This window comes from Squalius cephalus (assembly GCF_949319135.1).
Source record: "Squalius cephalus genome assembly, chromosome: 23".
In the NCBI taxonomy this organism is placed as follows: domain Eukaryota; kingdom Metazoa; phylum Chordata; class Actinopteri; order Cypriniformes; family Leuciscidae; genus Squalius; species Squalius cephalus.
In genome coordinates, this window is record NC_137144.1 from 972,501 (window position 1) to 991,494 (window position 18,994).

Here is an 18,994-nt window from a genome sequence, read left to right on the forward strand (position 1 = left end):
AGCTGCACTGCTGCACCTCTCGATCTAACGTCCTTCTGTCCACAGTCGAGTCTCCGTCCCTCAGCAGGACGGTGTAGTCGTCCCACTCGCCCACAGGACGGGTCCACACGACGCTCAGAGACGTCTCGCTGCTGTGGCGGAGATTCAGCGACTGAACGGGCCGGGGAGCTCAACAGAGAGGAACACAGAGATACTTCACAATCTACGGTCACTCTCAGGTCTGATCATTCTGGGCTGAGTTTCCCGAAAGTATCGCTAGACATCTATGGTTCCATCAATTGCAATTTCCATCGTTATCAGGATAGTTCAACGAGTCGGTGTTTCCCAAAACCATAGTTCTAACGAACATGCGCAAACAGCATCGCAGAGTTGTGTGTTTGGAGCGACAGCTCTCGACCTGTGGTTAGAAGCAGAGGTTCTTGTTTTCATGACATGTGGACTCAATAAATCCTGATCTTGAGCAAAATAAGCAAGCTGTCATTCTGTACAATCTGTATCTTTTATTTAGAATACATACAAATGTAATTTACGTCTTTTAGTTTGTCAAAAGATTTAAAGCACCGTTATTGAAGAGTGCGCATGTGTGAACGAGCTCTAGTACGTAAGAACGAGTCTATAACTGAATCTGGAAATAAAGCTAAATAACTGAGAAAAATGAGAAATATTCCTCAGATGACATGTCCGTAATTTATAGCAAAACATCAAGCATTAATTCGATCTCTAACAGATTCATTAAAAGTAGTTATACCATGGGCTGTTTAAATACTCGATTCTGATTGGCTGGAAGGTGTGCAGTAAAACCGTTTAATGCACAGGTAGTTCCAGTCAGTTTGATTACAGTTCGAAATTAATCCGCTACATTGGTAACCATAGTGACACAGATACACTTGCAAGCAGAGTGAGAGACGCATATGAAAACGTTTAGGTAGGCTAAATGGATGATTTTTGAATATCGTTTAATTTGTATCAGTGTTGCCTGTCATTCATAAATAATTGTAATAAATCCATTAAAGAATCATTAAGTTAGCTATATGCTTAAGCAACGAGGGGACTGTAGCTGCTAGACTTTAAAGAAGAGATCGACGCACACAGGTAACTCGCGCACGCATCTCTCTCTCTCTCTCTGTTCCTTCTCCTTCAGTTCTCTGTCTCTCTCTTTTAATAATTAATTTAAATAAATGTGAATTCATTCAAATAAAAGCAATCCGATGGCTCTACTTTATTTAAAGCGGACGGAGTGCAAGAACTTAAGAAATAATCGTCATTTTTACACGTCTGTTAAAAAATTACACTGTAAACATCAGTTACAGCTTTAACTTATTTTTAAATTGGCAAATAACCAAGGTATAAGCGGGATAATCCACGGCTAGCCATGCATTAAAGAATTTAAATGCACTTCGTAGAGGCAACCACCCTCCGCTTCGCGTCGGGTGGTTCTTCGCCTCTACGTCGTGCATTAAAATCCTTTAATGCATGGCTAGCCGTGGATTATCCCTTACTTATTATAACCCACCCCGTGTGTGACATCATAACCAACGTGGTTGAATGACATACTGTTGTGACAGTATGATTTTGGGAAACAGTCGTGACTAGCTAGATGATTTCTTCAACGATGCATCGTACTATGGTAGTGAAGCGGCGAGTTACGGCAGTGTATGGGAAACACACCCCTGGTCTCTAGATACGGGCTCTGTTCATTATGATACAGTTATATATGAGTGAATCTGTTCAGCATGTTCAGTAAGTCTAGGATTCAATTACAAAAATGAGCATTGTGTGTTCATAGACCAGCCCAAATTTTGGGCTTGAATTCACTCTTCAAAAGAGCCGTATTCAGTTTACTTTTTAGAAGTGTGTTAAAGGATTAGTTCACTTCAGAATTAAAGTTTCCTGATTATTTACTTTCCCCCTCGTCATCCAAGATGTTCATGTCTTTCCTCCTTCAGTCGAGAAGAAATTAAGGTTTTCATTCCAGGATTTTTCTCCAAATAGTGGACTTGCGCATTACGTAATCACGTTGAAAGGTCACGCATGATGTAGAGGGAAGCACAGACCAAGTATTTACAAAGCGAACGTGCAAAGACAAAGTCAAATGCCATCTACAAAAAATAAAATAAAAGGTAAAACAACGATGTTGGACGATTCTGAAGTTGGAGGAGAAATTTAGACTTTTTTTAACCGGAACACGTGTGACCTTTCAACGTGATTACGTAATGCGTGGATCATCACAGCTAGTGAAGACGAGCATTAGTGGTTAAAAGTATATAAATGTTTATTTTTGTTCTAAAATGTCCGCTGGTTTGTCTAGATAAGACTCTTATTCCTCGGCTGGATCTTGTTGAGACTTTGAAGCTGCACTGAAACTCACATTTGGATCTTCGACCCGTTGGACCCCATTGAAGACACTATATGGAGGAACATCCTGGAATGTTTTCCTCAAAAACATTAATTTCTTTTCGACTGAAGAATGGGAAGAACTACTACACTTCTTTAGGCCCCTGTTGGCTAGTGCAGTTTCAGGGCAGTGGTTGAATCAGTCACACACCTACTCTCCCGTGGCAGTCTGCGGTCGAGCTCAGACCTCCGCTCTCCACGCTGACGGACGCCCGGTACAGCCGGCCGGGAACCAGAGTCCAGTTGGTGAAGCTGAGCTCCAGCACACTCCTGTCAGCGGTGCGGTTCGCCAGCACAGACGAGCCGTTGAACAGCAGGATCCGGTAGACATCCCAGCCGCCGTCAGGAGGAGACCAGGACAAGCGCAGGACCTTCTCATTCAGGGCCTCCAGCTTCAGATGAGCCGCCCATCCTGGAGCTGATGAGCAACACACACACACACACACATACATACATACACACACACACACACACAGAGAGAGAGTATCCGTTTATTTCTGTCTACCAACCACTGGCTCTCAGATAACACGGGAGATAATAAGGTTATCAGAACGTTTCATCTTAGCCATTACAAAATGTTTCCTGTTAGTTGACAAGGAAATGAATCACTTGTTATTCATATATGCATATGTCATGCAGTATCTATAGTGGTAAGTGGTCTTAAATGGTTTGCGATGCACAGCTCATGTTTTTCGTCATATTTCTTGCCTGTTCTTCCAGTCGTCCAGCTCTCAGCTGTTAGTTCTCCACTCTTCGTCTTCACCGACACCTGATAAACGTGTCCGGGTGTCAAGCCGCTGAAGAGCCAGTGAGAAGCGTTTGGAGGAAGGATGAGGGCCTGTTCAGAGGAGCCGGAGCGAGACAGAGACAGCTGGTAGGACTCCATGTGTCCGACTGCAGGAGTCCAGACGGCTTCGAGAGAGTCCTGACTGCCGTTGCTCCGCAGAGTCAGTGATGTGACGGGAGCAGGATCTACAGGAACGACAAGAGAGTCAATGATGTGACAGGAGCAGGATCTACAGGAACGACAAGAGAGTCAATGATGTGACGGGAGCAGGATCTACAGGAACGACAAGAGAGTCAATGATGTGACAGGAGCAGGATCTACAGGAACGACAAGAGAGTCAGTGATGTGACAGGAGCAGGATCTACAGGAACGACAAGAGAGTCAATGATCTTAGTTCCACTTTCATTCACAGACTCTCACAGAAGTTAGTCTTCATTGATTCCTGTCTTCCTTTGTTCTGTTCCTGCCACTCATTTGTCATCTTGGTTATTCTGTTCGGCTGTGTTCATCATCAGTATATAACGGTAGGTTTCTGTGTCTTCTGTGTTTTCTGTGTTTACCGGCCTCATTAATGCCTGAGCCTGTATGGGAGTTGACTCGTGTGGATTATTAAAGACTTTCTGAAACTATGCTTCTTCTTTACCGTGTGTTCTGCAATCGAGCATGACAACCAGAACCTGGACATTTTATTTTCAGGTCCATGCTCAAAAACTGAATAATTGGCTATAACTACTGCATAAAATTAATTTAGTACCATAAAACTATTTAGTACAGCAAAATATTAAATAAAAAATAAAACATAACGGGATCCAGGATGTTTTAAATAAAACATTATCAAGCTAAAATATAGTGCAATCATTTAATTGAAAAAGGAGACCATAGGTCTGTATTTAAAGCTTTCATGAATTACAACCATTTAAGTTTGAGTAGTGCATTTTCACGCCTATGTTCACAGTTATCAGGTGTTTCATGGGGTGAAAACTATTTAAATTCTGTCATATTTTCCTGACCGTCATGTCATTAAAACCCCGTATGACTTTCATTCTTCTGTGGAAAACAAAGGGAGACGTTTAGCACAACGGGCAATGGCCAGGAGTCATGAAGCTTTGTTTGAGAAACAGTACAAGAGTTGTGAACCACATGAGGGTGCGTAAATGATGACTGTGTGTGTCTGTGTCTGTGTGTGTGTCTGTGTGTGTGTGTGTGTGTGTGTGTGTGTGTGTGTGTGTGTGTGTGTGCGTGTGTGTGTGTGTGTGTGTGTGTGTGTGAGAGAGTGTGAGTGTGAGTGTGAGTGTGTGTGTGTGTGTGTGTGCATCATGGGTAATAATGGGCAGTAAACGGCAGGATATGCAGGCGGGTCGTCTGGTAAAGCAGGAAGGGAGGAGGCGAGCTGAAAATATCCTGGAAAAAGCGATAAAAGAGCTGATGGCCTTTGGTTAGGAGTAAAAGTGTGTTTCTGTGTCCTGTGGAACATCACCACTGTACCGGCGTAAACTGAGAGCACGTAAATCACAGCAGGAATTATATAACTGTGTGCAGTAAAAACATTAAAAAAGTGACTTGTTAAGTTTGTTAATTTAGACAATGAATCTGAATCTGAGTGGTTTACTACCATTTCCTCCATCAGTTTGACCAATCAAGGCTGTTAGTGAACTGATATGTGCTGTTCTCAGACACCATACACACCGCAGTGACACTCAACACACACAGGAAAGAGCAAAAGCACTATTACAAATAATACAGTGAACAGTAAAGCCACAACAGGCTTGATTTATGACTGGGAACTGCAGTCATTGTATGCTTCAGCTATACGTTACGGTGTGCAAAATGAGCAAACGTTGCCTCATCATATTGGCTAAGGACAAGGACACCCAGCTCTAGAAGCCTTTGTCCCTGTCTGAAAAAGCTACAGTCACAGCTTGTAAAAAGTTAAGCTCATTTGTAGTCAAATTTGACTTATATTTCATAGAGCAGTAACACTCCACACCCCAGACACACCAGCCTCACGCATGATCTTAGTGCAACAGACACAGGGAAGTCGTTGAGTGGCTTCAGATGACTAAGAATATAAGAATGACAGACTCAGTTCCTATTGGCTCTCACTGTATGAAAAAGAGCACAAAGCAGGACGTTCACTCTAATCATGAGTTGGCTCAGATTACAGTCATCAGACATGGGGTCAGAGGTCAGGGGTCAGGGGTCAGGCTTGACTGGAACGTGATTAGGTGTCAGTTAGTTTTGAAAGCATGATGGTTGACTGATTAATTGATTCATCTGAGTGTAATAGGAGTAAAGGATTTTTCAAACTGACAAATTATAACTAGTTTGAAGTGAGACCAGTTTGAAAAAAGGGTAACACTTTATTTTGATAGTCCTCTTAGAGATTCTACTGTCTATAAGTAACTTTGGAACAACATGTCAATGTATTATACTAACCTAAACCAAGCAGTCTAATAATACTCTAACGAGAGTTACTTAACATGTAGTTGCATAATAATGAAAGTTAGTTGACATGTAGTTGCAAAGTTACTTGTAGTTAGTAGAATGTCTAAAGTGGGACCATCGAAATAAATCAAATTAAATTTGTACACCCCTTTATAGAATTACAATGAGGTGCACAAATTAGTGGAATCAAGTGTGATTACGACATTCCACACATTATATAAACCTTAATAAATCAGTCTAGTTCAGAAGCACTGAAGTTCATAGGTCCATCATGCCAAGATCTCAAAGATCTCAAAACATAAGCTGGATCGTCTCAGAAGGAAGAACTAAGTTTCGTTGTTTTTTGACAATGACTGTTATGGAAGCTCTTCCCTAAATCCCCTCCGAGAGCCTGCAGGGACCCTCAGAAGTTCTAGCTACAGTCGGTGTTAATGTGTGGAAGGAAGCTAATCCCGTCTCCACAGGAGGACAGGAGGAAGAGGCAGGACTTCTGGAACAATGTGTCCTGGACAGATCGAGTCAAAGGTCGAGTTGTTAAGCCTCAGTTCCGACGTCCAAACGTCACGCAGATCCAGAGAGGAATCAGACGAAAAGACAGAAATGAAGGGTCCTGAATGGACACGTTAAAGTCCAGGGGCCGGTTGCATTAACCGCTAAGACTCGTCTTACAAGTTAGTCATCAATTTTTTTAGATTGTTCATAACTTTTTTTAAAGTCAGTTCCACAAAAACGTAGATATGAACGTAAAAACTCATGTTCGCGTATAAATTGCATGGTAAACACAATGTGTGCTATAGAGATGCATTCATGAGATTGGGTTGGTATATCATAATGTATTCTCTTGAAAATTATTTATTGTCAAATGTGTGTAAACTCCTCTTAGGAGTTACACCATTCAATGTGAATTTATCTGAGAACATTCTTAAATAAGGAAATCTATTCAGTGATTGGTACACGCCAGTGTCGTCTTCCAAAATCCTGTTTGTGGCACAGCAAAGTGTCGGGAATTATCTCTAAGACTGACACTTAAGATTCAGTCCTACACTTCACTTAAATTATGACTGAGATGCTTGATAACTTACTTTTAAGCGCAGCTTTGAGACAAGTTTTTTTATACTCTTAAGTCAATTCTTAGCAGTGTTTTTGTGAGTAATTCTCAGAGGCTTGATGAATACGGGTCCAGAACTCCATCTAAGTGGGCCGTAGATGACAGAAACCCCTCCAGTAAACACAGTTCATCTGTTCACTGTCCCCAGCCCTTCTGAGAACAGATCTGAAGTGAAACGCTTGTGGTTCATGAAGGCTTTGGAAAACAGACCTAGAGCTGATGAAAGTGAAGCTTCAAAAAATGTAAGGATACACAGGTTATAGACGTCTAGGTCCACTGTTAAGCAGATGTACTGAACTTTTTATTTTATACAAAATATATATTTTACAAAATGATTTGAACTAAAATTGTTTGAATTGTTTGAATATCGAATGACACCTAATTTATGACTATAAATTATATATAGTCTATATCCGCTATATATAGAGGAATAGACAAAAAAATCTTCTACTCAATGTGAGATACTGACAGACAATTATAAAAAAAAAATGCCTGCATGAGGAAATCTGAAATGTGGCTGAAAATCCTGAAAATGTACTATAATATACTACAGTATAATCTGTACTATGAGGAATGTTGAAACTATTACGAGGAGTTTCAATCTAGAAAACATTAGTACGGTAACTGATTACGTTTTGAGTAACTTTAACCCACACCACGCTTCTCTTCTTAATGACCGCTGCTCTTACCGTAAACGGAAAAGTTCACGCATAATAATATCTGTTCAGAGAAAAACTCACAGGAGAGAAAAGGGTTCCTTTCTGTTATCGTCTTTGCAGCTAAACATGCCTTGAGTGAGGAAACTGGAGTCAGAGAGAGAGAACACACTGTTCTGCGCCAGTGCCAAACGCTTAAAGACCGCACGTCTACAGACGCTCACAGGCACTGTGTGAACGCAGGAGCTTCATCACATCTGTCAGAACAATGTGTTCCACCGGATCAATGTCAAACATTAATCACTGAAGAGACACTTCAAAACACTTCTGTTCACACACAGGCACCTTCTGATTCACTACAGCTCTGAAGGAATGTGCGGGTCTTACCGGTTTGAACTGTGATGTTTAAGCGAGCGCCGTCCGTCTCGGAAATGATCTCAAACACATAGGTCTCACCGGGAATCAGACCCACTCTCCGGCATGTGTAACGGTGGGGTCTCTCCGTGTCTTCAGAACAGCTTGTGAAGTGAGAAGCATTCGTCATGATGAAGCTGCAGGATTTTCCAGGTGATGTGAAATTGATTACACAATAATCCATATGAATACTGGCTGCGGTTACGTTCACCAGACACCTGACGGCCTCCGCCGTTTCAAGCTGCAATCAACAAACATACAGCAGAACGTTAAAGAGAAACTGATATTTACTAGTACTACGATGATCTTGATAATATTGCTGGAGCTCAAACAGAAGAGCGTTGTGCAAGAAATGCCATGGGTTCGATTCCCAGGGAACGCATGAACTGATGAAGTGTAAACAGTGGTGTAGTGGTAAAAAAAGAGGTGGGTAAACTATAAATTCTGGTGGACCACGACGTGGTCACCCGGTAAGGTGGGCCACTGCCTACCGGTGTATGTGTGTCCTGATGACATCGCTATAGGCTATCATTTGATGGTACTACCAAGGGTATCACTGGTTGTTTCCTCATCATAGGTCACACAATCACTTTTTCAATTCATACATTAATCTAAGTTCTTGTTAAAGAGACTCAAAAAGGAATAATATGGTTGAAATCTATAAAGTTTACTAAATGAAAAAACAGAGAAAACAAAAATATTTAAGAGAGATCGAGAGGGAGGCTTATATCCAGGGCTTCCAATGCAATGCACTTGCATAATGATTAGGGACTTGGGATTATTTTCATAGTCGATTAATCTGTTGAATATTTCCTCAATTAATTGATTAGTTGTTTGGTCTATCAGAAAAATGTGGATCAGTGTTTCCCTGTAGAGGGAAAAGTCTTTAAAGGGATAGTTCACCCAAAAATGAAATTTCTGTCATCATTTACTCTTCCTCAAGTTGTTCCAAACCTGTATGATTTCCTTTCTTCTGCTGAACACAAAAGAAGATATTTTAAAGAAGGTTGGTAATTAAACAGTTGCTGGTCCCCATTGACATCCATAGTATTTTTTTTTTCCTACTATGGAAGTCAATGGAGTCCATCAGTCGTTTGGTTACCGACTTTCTTCAAAATATCTTCTTTTGTGTTCAGCAGAAGAAAGAAACTCATACAGGTTTGGAACAACTTGAGGGAGAGTAAATGATGACAGAATTTTCATTTTTGGGTGAACTATCCCTTTAACCTGGTGCAGGCTTGATTCCCTCTGAATGTCTTGTACAGTTGGGTTTCGACATGCTCCCTACATTAAACCAGCTGCCTGTAATGAATAAAAAAATAAAAAAAAATTTTTTGCATCGTTTTAATGATTTCCTGTTGCGGCTGCGATCAAGTTTCATTCTCGCGCAGCTTGTTTAGTAACTTCACGAGCGTGTGTTTTCTGCTACGTGTGTGCGCCGTTCTCTTTGTTCCGCGCGCGCGTGTGTGTGTGTGTCGGCGCGCTGCGCTCTCTGCTCAATGTTCTGCTCTGTCGTTAACGGCCCAAATGCTCGAATCATGTACCGATCGGCGATCACGCACTGGAAAAGCAAAGTCCGCTCAAATAACGTGCAATTTAGAGGTGGATAAACGCAATGTAGAGGTGGATAAACGCACTTTGGAGGTGGGCAAACGCTATTTCCGAATTTTGGGAGGTGCGTAAACGGCGTTTACGTGCGTTTAGCCTCCACTACATCCCTGAGTGTAAACCTTGAATTTATTTCTAAATGTTTTGATTGATGTGAACGGCAGCACTGATTTTCCTGCAGTTTCGGTTACGTATGTAACCCACATCCTGAAGGAGGGAACAGAGACGTTACGTCGACGTAATTGGGATCACTTCAGGGAGCCCTATCATCTTCAAGTGTATACAGAACGAGCCAATGCACATTTGTGTGTGAGATTTGCATCTCACGTGCGGGTATAAATACAGCACGGATGCACACACCTTTGTTTTACGCTGAGGAGCCGAGGGTGTTCGGCCAATTTGCGATGGTACAGCAATCATGGCGACAGGACGTAACATATCCGTTCCCTCCTTCAGGGAACGAGGGTTACATAAGTAACCGAGACGTTCCCTTTCAGTCGGTCACGTTTGACGTTACGTCGACGTGCCAACGTAATTGGAATCCCTATGGAAAACGCCATGGTTGCTGCCACCTCCAGCGCCCTACGTAAGTCTCTCAGACCCCCAATTATCTGGGGCTGAAGACATACCTAGTGAGAGTACATACTGTTGTTCCATATAACCCATACAGTACAACTCTTGGATAACACTGGGAAAGCGTGCCCTTTCCGGGGGAGAGGAAAGCTGCGGAAGCCACATCCTGCCCGTAGGGAGGTAACATGTGGGAGTTACACATATGGACTGGCCGATCGGGGCAGTACAACATATGGAATGTCACTGGTGTTGCTCCAGACTGAGTAGGGGGAGACAACACCGGACAGTGACGGCAGAGCGGACTCTGTGAAGGGAAAGACACGGGCTCACTGCAGGGAGCCGTACCGTGGTAGAATACACATATGAGATAGCCGCAGGGATCACAACATATGGGACCCAGCCAAGCAAAGGTTCCACCAATGCATACGAGTATTAGGCCTGGCGTCGGACGCTCTGCCACGTCTGACAGCTGAGGGGTGTGGAGGAACTCGGGGTGTGGAGGGTTCGCCTAAGTGGGGAATCAGACTGGAGCAAATAAGCGCACATATCTGCTCCATGTGGAGGGGAGTGGCGCAGCAAGCCGACACTAGACCGAGTACTTCAGTGTTACTCGCTACTTGAGGCGAACACACGGGAAGAGACCGGCTCTACACGTAGGCTATAGAATCTAACGAACATGTTGGGTGTCGCCCTGCCCACAGCTCTCAACTCTGGAGCTGGAGTGGGCTCTCAACTCGAGCGGGCAAGGCACGCCTTGGGTCTGGTACGCCAAGGCGATGGCATTCACTATCCAGAGGGCCATCCTCTGCTTGGAGACAGCCTTTCCCTTCTGCTGGTCTCTGTAACAATAAGGTGCGTGCATCCGCTTCCATATTTATACCCGTGCTGCAGGGCGGGACGCGAGATGCAAATCTCGTGCACCAATGTGCATTGGCTCGTTCTGTATACACTCGAAGATGATAGGGCTCCCTGAAGTGATCCCAATTACATCGGCACCTCGAAAGGTTTTCTATTGAAGCTACACTGCTGTTCAAAAGTTTGGGATCAGTAAGATTTTTAATGTTTTTAAAATAAGTCTCTTCTGCTCACCAAGGCTGCATTTATTTGATTAAAAATAATAACAATAATAATAATAATAATATTGTTAAATATTATGACAATGTAAAACAGCTGTTTTCTATGGAAGCTTGTTTCCGCCACAGAATAAAAATGAAAAAAATGTAATAATTGTGACTTTTTATCTCAGAATTGCATGATTTAAAGTCACAATTGCGTGTTATAAAGTCCCAATTACAAGAAAAAAAGTCTGAATTACGAGTATATTTCTCGCAATTCTGATTTTATATCTGACAATTCTGAGATTAAAAAGTCGCAATTATCTTTTTAATGTTTTATTCTGTTTAAAGATAAAAATCTGTTTATTATTTTATTCCGTGGCTTCCACAGACTGCTACTGCAGAACTGTCATTTTCTGCCACCAAGTAGGCTCCGCCCACAAAAAGTCATCGCTGTTTGCAAACACAAAACAGGACTATAGGCAGATGAGTGAGAGTCACTGCTCACCGTTGATGTGGAGGGCGCTGTATGAGTGACTGTAGACACTGGAGGAGTGAATGTGGACGCTTTAGGAGTGACTGTAGACGCAGTAGGAGTGACTGTAGATGCTGTAGGAGTCACTGTAAACGCTGGAGTAGTGACTTTAGACGCTGGAGTAGTGACTGTAGACTCTGTAGGTGTGACTGTAGACGCTGTAGGAGTGACTGTAGATGCTGTATGAGTGACTGCAGACTCTGTAGGTGTGACTGTAGACGCTGTAGGAGTGACTGTAGATGCTGTATGAGTGACTGTAGACGCTGGAGGAGTGAATGTGGACGCTGTAGGTGTGACTGTAGATGATATAGGAGTCATTGTAGACGCTGGAGGAGTCACTGTAGACGCTGGAGTAGTGACTTCAGATGCTGGAGTAGTGACTTTAGATGCTGGAGTAGTGACTGTAGACGCTGTAGGTGTGACTGTAGACGCTGTAGGAGTGACTGTAGATGCTGTATGAGTGACTGTAGACGCTGGAGGAGTGAATGTGGACGCTGTAGGTGTGACTGTAGACTCTGTAGGAGTCACTGTAGATGCTGGAGTAGTGACTTTAGATGCTGGAGTAGTGACTTTAGATGCTGGAGTAGTGACTTTAGAGGCTGTAGGAGTGACTTTAGATGCTGGAGGAGTGACTGTAGACACTGTAGAAGTGACTGTAGCTGTAGGAGTGACTGTAGCTGTAGGAGTGGCTGTTGACACTGTAGAAGTGACTGTAGCTGTAGGAGTGACTGTAGATGCTGGAGGAGTGACTGCAGACACTGGACGAGGTGATGCTGTGGTGCTGGGAGAAGCTGTACTGATGATGACCGTGGGAAATGTGCTAATTTCTACAGCTGTAGTAGTAGTTGCAGTCGCTGATGTGAGTGTGTCAGTGTCCAGGGCAGGTGTAGATGTGTATGGGGCCGTCTGGGAGGTCGTGTCTCTTGCTCTAGCTCTAGCAGAACTGGTGGCTGAATTTGGAGCAGATCTAGTGTCCGCACTGGTAATAACTTCAGTAATTGCTCGGGTCGTTCTGGTTTTGAATGGCAACATTGTCTGAATATCTTTGATGATCTTTGAGCGTCTGGTTGTGGCATTTGTCAATGCACCATCTGTGTTTGACACTGTTAAAGTACTGGTTGAGCTCTCAGTCGATGCGTGATCTACTTCAGTGCGGATGCTGTTACCGTCCGACGGTCCTGTGTGAGAATCTAAAGCGGTCTGAGCTTCAGTGCTTGCATCGAAGGAAACTGAAGACTCAGCATCTGTTGTGGAGAGCGTGAACCCTTCCTGAGATATCGGAGGGTTATGGGTCTGCTCCGATACATCTGAGCTCACGTGAAGCCTGTTCTGGGTGATATTCTGAGGTACATGAAGGGTCCTGGTCACCATCAGAGCGGTGGAGGACATATCGGTGCTGTCGTAGGGTGATTCTGTCTCCAGCATTTGAGTGTAGTTCTCCTTAAGGTCAGTTTCTGATGTAAATGCCGTCAGATCACCCAGACCAGTGGTGGCAGTCCGTTTTGTTCTGCTTCTGATGGTGTGCTGGGTCATGACAGGGACTGTCCGAGTGGTGATTTCCCCTGTGGATTTCACTGTTGAAACTGTGGATGGGCCTGATGGAAAGAGATTGATGTTAGCATTATGCAGCATGTGTTTTTCAAACATAAACCATAATGAAGTTGATGGGCACCAAATGGTAATTCCTTAATTAACAGCTGTTGTGCATTTTAAGAGATCTTTTTTCTTGAGTCGTCTATAATGGTGCAAAACCAATGGAGGCTTGTTTCCGCTTTAGAATCAAAAATAAAAAAGTAATTGTGACTTTTTATCTCACAATTCTGACTTTTGTTCTCACAATTGCAAGTTTACATCTCACAATTCTGACTTTATAACACACAATTGGGAGAAATAAAGTCAGAATTGAATGATATAAAGTCGCAATTGCGTGTTATAAAGTCAGAATTGCATGAATTACGTGATATAAAGTTGCAATTGCGTGTTATATAGTCAGAATTGCATGACACAAAGTCACAATTGAGTGTTATAAAGTCAGAATTGCATGAATTACGTGATATAAAGTTGCAATTACGTGTTATATAGTCAGAATTGCATGACATAAAGTCACAATTGAGTGTTATAAAGTCAGAATTGTGAGAAATAAAGTCAGAATTGTGAGATGTAAACTCGAAATTGTGGAATAAAAAGTCACAATTATCTTTTAAAATGTTTTATTCTGTAGTGGAAACAACCCTTCATGAAATCCAGCAAGTCAGAATCATGAAAAAAAAAAACGCCTCGGTTACGACTATGACCTCGGTTCCCTGAAGAGGGAAAGAGGCGCTGCATCGATTGACGCTGTGGGAATGCTTTGCTTGATGACGTCTTGAAGCACATTGTGAAATCAGTCCAATGGTGTGAAATCAGTCCAATGGTGTGTCGATTGACACTGAGGGAACGTTTATACCAACGGCACCATAGCGAGAAGTGTCTGTCCTGTGTGAAATCGAGAAGAGCAGCACTAGGACGAGAGCACCTGGGACCCTGGTGTAGAGTCAAGGTTCAAAGAGTAGAACCTTAGAATCACAGACATCTTGGAGGGCAACTCGTGAAATAAGGGCCTTGGAGGCCGCCATACTCCTAGTAGAGTGGGATCAGACAGCCATAATAATAATAATAATAATAATAATAATAATAATTCATTACATTTATATAGCGCTTTTCTAGGTACTCAAAGCGCTTTTACATGAAAGGGGGAATCTCCTCAACCACCACCAATGTGCAGCATCCACTTGGATGATGCGACAGCAGCCATATTGCGCCAGAACGCCCACCACACACCAGCTTACTGGTGGAGAGGAGACAGTGATGAAGCCAATCAGTATATGGGGATGATTAGGAGGCCATGATGGAAGGGGCCAATGGGCAAATTTGGCCAGGATGCCATAGATGAAGGCTGTGCAACCGACTCATAAGCAAGTGAGATAGCCTCGACCACCCATTTGCTCATTCTCTGCTTTGATGCTGGGGACCCTTTGTTAGGGGGACCAAAACAAACCAACAACTGTTCAGATTTACAACACAGGGCAGCTCTGTGGACGTAAGCATCTAGCACCCTGACTGGGCACAGCAGGTTATTATTTTCCTGGTCCGAATTTTGAAAAGGAGGAGGTCAGAAGGCCTGCAGCACAATATATCTAGCCACATTAGTGGGGACCATAGGAACATAGCCTAGTCTAGGGTGAAGAAACGCTTTGACCATACCAGGTTTAAATTCCAAGCACGAGGGTGAGACCGACAGTACTTGCAAATCTCCTATTCTTTTGAGAGAAGTGATAGCGAAGAGGAACAAAGCTTTCAAGGTCAGAAGCTTGTCCGGAACCTCCTCAATGAGCTCAAAGGGAGCCAGGGAAAGGCCTTGAAGGACAATGGCCATATCCCATGTCAGCACCCTGGTACGAACTGCAGGCGTTCAATGTACCATGTTCAATGTATCCATGTACCATTGCATTGATGCTACAGAGCTCAGAGGAGTCTCTGTCGTTAGCGTCTTGCGACGACAAGAAGTTCCTAACACAGGGCCTTGGGACAGGAACCAAGGTTTTTTCCTCATAACCAGGGCACATAAGCATCGCCGCGTGACCCTGATCATGCGAAAGGGGTTGCCCCTTGAGGAAAACCCTATGGTCCTGAGCCACCACTGCAACGGTCTAATGTACAGCTGGCCAAAAGGTATCACGTTGGGCGCCGCTGCAATCAGACCCAACAGTCTCTGAAACTGTTTCACAGTGAGTGACTGGCCTAGCTTTATTCTTTTCACGGCCAAAAGGAAGGACTCAATGCGTGCCGGTGAGAGGCATGCCCGCATCGATATTGAGTCCCAAACCACACCAAGAAAAGTGGTCCTCTGTAGTGGAGAAAGCTCACTCTTTTCGGCATTTAGCCGTAACACCAACTCTTTCATGTGGGCGAGAACGACATCTCGTTTCGAACTGCCAACTGATGAGACTGAGCCAGAAGCAACCAATCGGCGATGTAGTTCATGATGTGAATACCCTGCAGGCCATAGTGGTGCCAGAGCTGCATCTACGCATTTCGTGAAAGTGCGGGGTGATAGTGCTAGGCTGAATGGAAGAACTCGATATTGGTATGCTTTGCCCTGAAAGCAAACCTCAGGAACTTCCTGTGATATGGAATGATGGAGATGTGGAACTATGCGTCCTTGAGATCTATCGTGACAAAGGCTTGAAGGCTTTTTACCATTGAAGGAATTTACCACTTTGAATGCTTTTGAAGGGACTTTTGTTTGGCTTTGTTTGAGCTGACTTTAGATGTTTGGGACTGCTCCTGCTCAGCAGCCCCGGAGATATGAGAGTGACAGGGGAAGAGTTTCTGGAATGCAACCGCCTGTTTGGCTGCCTCCTGGATCCTCTCTGCGACTGAATTTACAGCGTCACCGAAGAGGCCAGAAGGTAACAGGGGTGCATCCATAAGGAAGTTCTTGTCTTTATCCCTTATATTACTTAGATTGAGCCACAGATGCCTCTCAGTGACCACCTGGGCTGCCATAGAGCGGCCGATGGTTTTAGCTGTCTCCTTGGTGGCCCTGAGAGATCTGTGGTACGCAAACTGCGTCAGGGCCAATTCCCCCGTGCTCATCCATATCTCCTAACACTACAGCTTGGTAGGCCTGCAGCAGTGATATAGTGTGAAGGCATGCTGCAGCCTGACCAGCAGCTGAATAAGCTTTTCACTTTTCTTCCTGGCTTAGTGGGCACTTACTGAAGACACAGAAGCTAGCGTTGCTTTGTTTTGGGCAGGCTTTATAGTTTCCTGGTTCGTGACGTCACCTGCCTCTGACGTTCCGTCACACCATTGGACTGGTTTCTCATGTGCTTCAAGATGTCATCGTTGCAAAGCGTTCCCACAGCGTCAATCGACGCAGTGCGAGTTCCCTTGAAAGGTATTAGACTGTAGGCCTGATCACTGTTCGATCATGCCAAATGCCAAAAGCAAGTCAAAACAGCCTAAATGTTACTTCTATAGGCACGTGTTAACAAATGGCAGCTTGTTTCAGCCACTGAATAAAAAAAGAATAAGAATGTTCGACTTTTTCTCTCAGAATTGTGAGTTTCTCACAATTCTGACTTTATTTCTCGCAATTCCGAGTTAAGATGAACTCAGAATGGCAAGACATTAAGTCACAATTGTGAGGAAAAAACTTGCAATTACTTTTTTTTTATTCCATGGTACAAGCTTCCATAGACAAAAGTGAAGATGTGATGGCAGGAGAGTCAGCTGACCTGTGTCGGGGCAGAGAGACGCGGTCACCTGTCGGCCCTCAGAGTCCACCGTCATCATAGACCAGTTGGAGTACCTCTGCTCGGAGCGCACCACCACCCGCACGCCCTGCTTCTTCAGGAACAGCGGCGTCTCTGCCAGTCCGAAGATCCCTGGGCTGTCGTAGCACGTCCACGCTGGTGCGGTGTGGCAGTCGCTGAGCTTGACCAGACGAGCATGGTCCGGGATGCCGGCGCTCGGATCGGCCCACAGGCACCGGGACAGCAGCGTGTGGTTGAGTCTCCTGTCGCCGGTCCAGATCCACTGCTGAGACGGGTCGCTCTCATCACACATCCTCAGCACCACTCTCACATGTGCGCTCAGACACAAGCCTTTATTAGTGTGTGCGATCAGAAAGCCACCTGCCAGGAGAGAAAACTTTTGATCATCTGAGAAAATCGCTAACACTTTGGTATTTGGTGCACTAATATGCATGAATTCATTCTTAAAGTTCCCCTGTAGTCAAAAATGTTATCCCTTAAAACTCATCTTTGATCACCAAAATTACATATTTAAATTTTTTTCCTTGAAAAAATGTCTTCATGGCTTAAAATAGCTTGAATGTAACTCGACACCCTTATTGCCTCATTTAGTAGTTGTGGTTCTATGAATATGCAAATGAGCCCCGCCTCCACTCACTCACTCAGCTCAGAGATCCACTGGTTGACGATCACACCGAAAAATGTCCATCAGGGGACTTATGGCATAGGCCTATCTTTTCAACATACTTTGGGACACACTTATTTTAATCTCACATTAGGATGTATAGTATGGACACTGAGACAGTGTTTTTGGGTCACTGCAGTTTTAAGGAGGAAATACTCAGCAATGGTGTCGACTTATGAATTTACACATGGTTTGTCTTAAAGCATATTAAAAACACCACATAGACATATAAACAACATTAAAAGCTGGATTTAACACAGGGGGACTTTAACTAATGCACAGATTACTGTCTGACTCATAAAGAACTAAACTAATGCTGATTTATAGATTAAGACATATAGGAACTGCTATTAATTGAATGTGTCATCATGAATTAATTCCCTATCAACATCGATATTAATATATTAATTAATAGTGTAAATTAATGTGTTAATTACCAGAATGGGTCGAAGCTGACTGTGGATTTCAACTCAGTTGTCGGCTTTAATGAATCATTCTAATGATTTACAAAGATATTCTTATGTTACGACTTTACTAAACCATTAATAAATGCTTTGGTTCATACATTAACTCAAGATTATTCAAGATGTGCATTAGTTAAAGATTTATATATATATATATATATATATATATATATATATATATATATATATATATATATATATATATATATATATACAGTATATGGATACTTTTCAAATTGTATTTAATAAATCAACATCTCAGGAAAACGTTATGGGGTTTCTAATCAAAATATGACTTTCCGTTATAAAATAGAGCATGGATTTCATACATGTCCACTGTAGAGGACACCAGGACTTATGCATGTTTATCAGGCATTTTTGGGAGGCACAACAAGTGAATAGAGAAAGAAATTATTTTACGGGTACACTCGTATTGAAAAGTCTTACTAATATCCCTGAATATTATCTCAATCCTGGGGAAGATTGTCATAATCTAAAGTTGTGATTTCTTATGGACTTACGTAAATACCCAACTTCACCATTTTGGTCACTTTGCGGTAAACAAAGTCTGAGGTGAGAAAGTCTTATAGACTCCATCACAATAATTTCACGATCAGCATCCAAGATAGGATCTGTATTTCACGAGTTCACACTTACAAATAAGTCAGATAGAATAAATGCATATTTGGCGTGCTGTCCGAGGAGAGGGCTCCGGGCTCAGAGTACTCCCCCCGTATTCCTGGCTGGGAAAGAGCAAGCCAAGAGTGAGGAGTCGGGGTGGAGGAGGGATGCTGAAAACTGTCAAGGAAGTTAGGTGAGTTGACAGAGTGAATATATATATGCTTCCTCTCATGCTGATAGGGTAGACATGGTAATTGTTTGATGAGTTGATTGATTGATTGATTGATTATTTGAACGTGCTCCTCCCGAACTTTGTTAATGAAACATCATATAGTGGGTGTTTTATAGA

At 43.1% G+C, this 18,994-nt stretch overlaps 2 protein-coding genes across 2 annotated transcripts in view; one reads left to right on the forward strand and one right to left on the reverse strand.

The window, feature by feature from the left end:
* Window positions 1–18,994, forward strand: part of LOC307151144 (endonuclease domain-containing 1 protein-like) — a 244,755-nt gene that overhangs the window by 195,944 nt on the left and 29,817 nt on the right. The window lies entirely within an intron of this gene.
* Window positions 1–18,994, reverse strand: part of ptprbl (protein tyrosine phosphatase receptor type B, like) — a 54,886-nt gene that overhangs the window by 34,096 nt on the left and 1,796 nt on the right. The window contains exons 2-7 of the mRNA XM_079859379.1: window positions 16,858–17,256; window positions 11,549–13,170; window positions 7,778–8,045; window positions 3,103–3,366; window positions 2,546–2,812; window positions 1–168 (exon numbers count right to left, since the gene is read on the reverse strand). The exon at window positions 1–168 is cut by the window's left edge and continues 93 nt beyond it. Of these exons, the coding sequence (XP_079715505.1) occupies window positions 1–168; window positions 2,546–2,812; window positions 3,103–3,366; window positions 7,778–8,045; window positions 11,549–13,170; window positions 16,858–17,256 (2,988 nt within the window). The remainder of the gene's footprint in view (window positions 169–2,545; window positions 2,813–3,102; window positions 3,367–7,777; window positions 8,046–11,548; window positions 13,171–16,857; window positions 17,257–18,994) is intronic.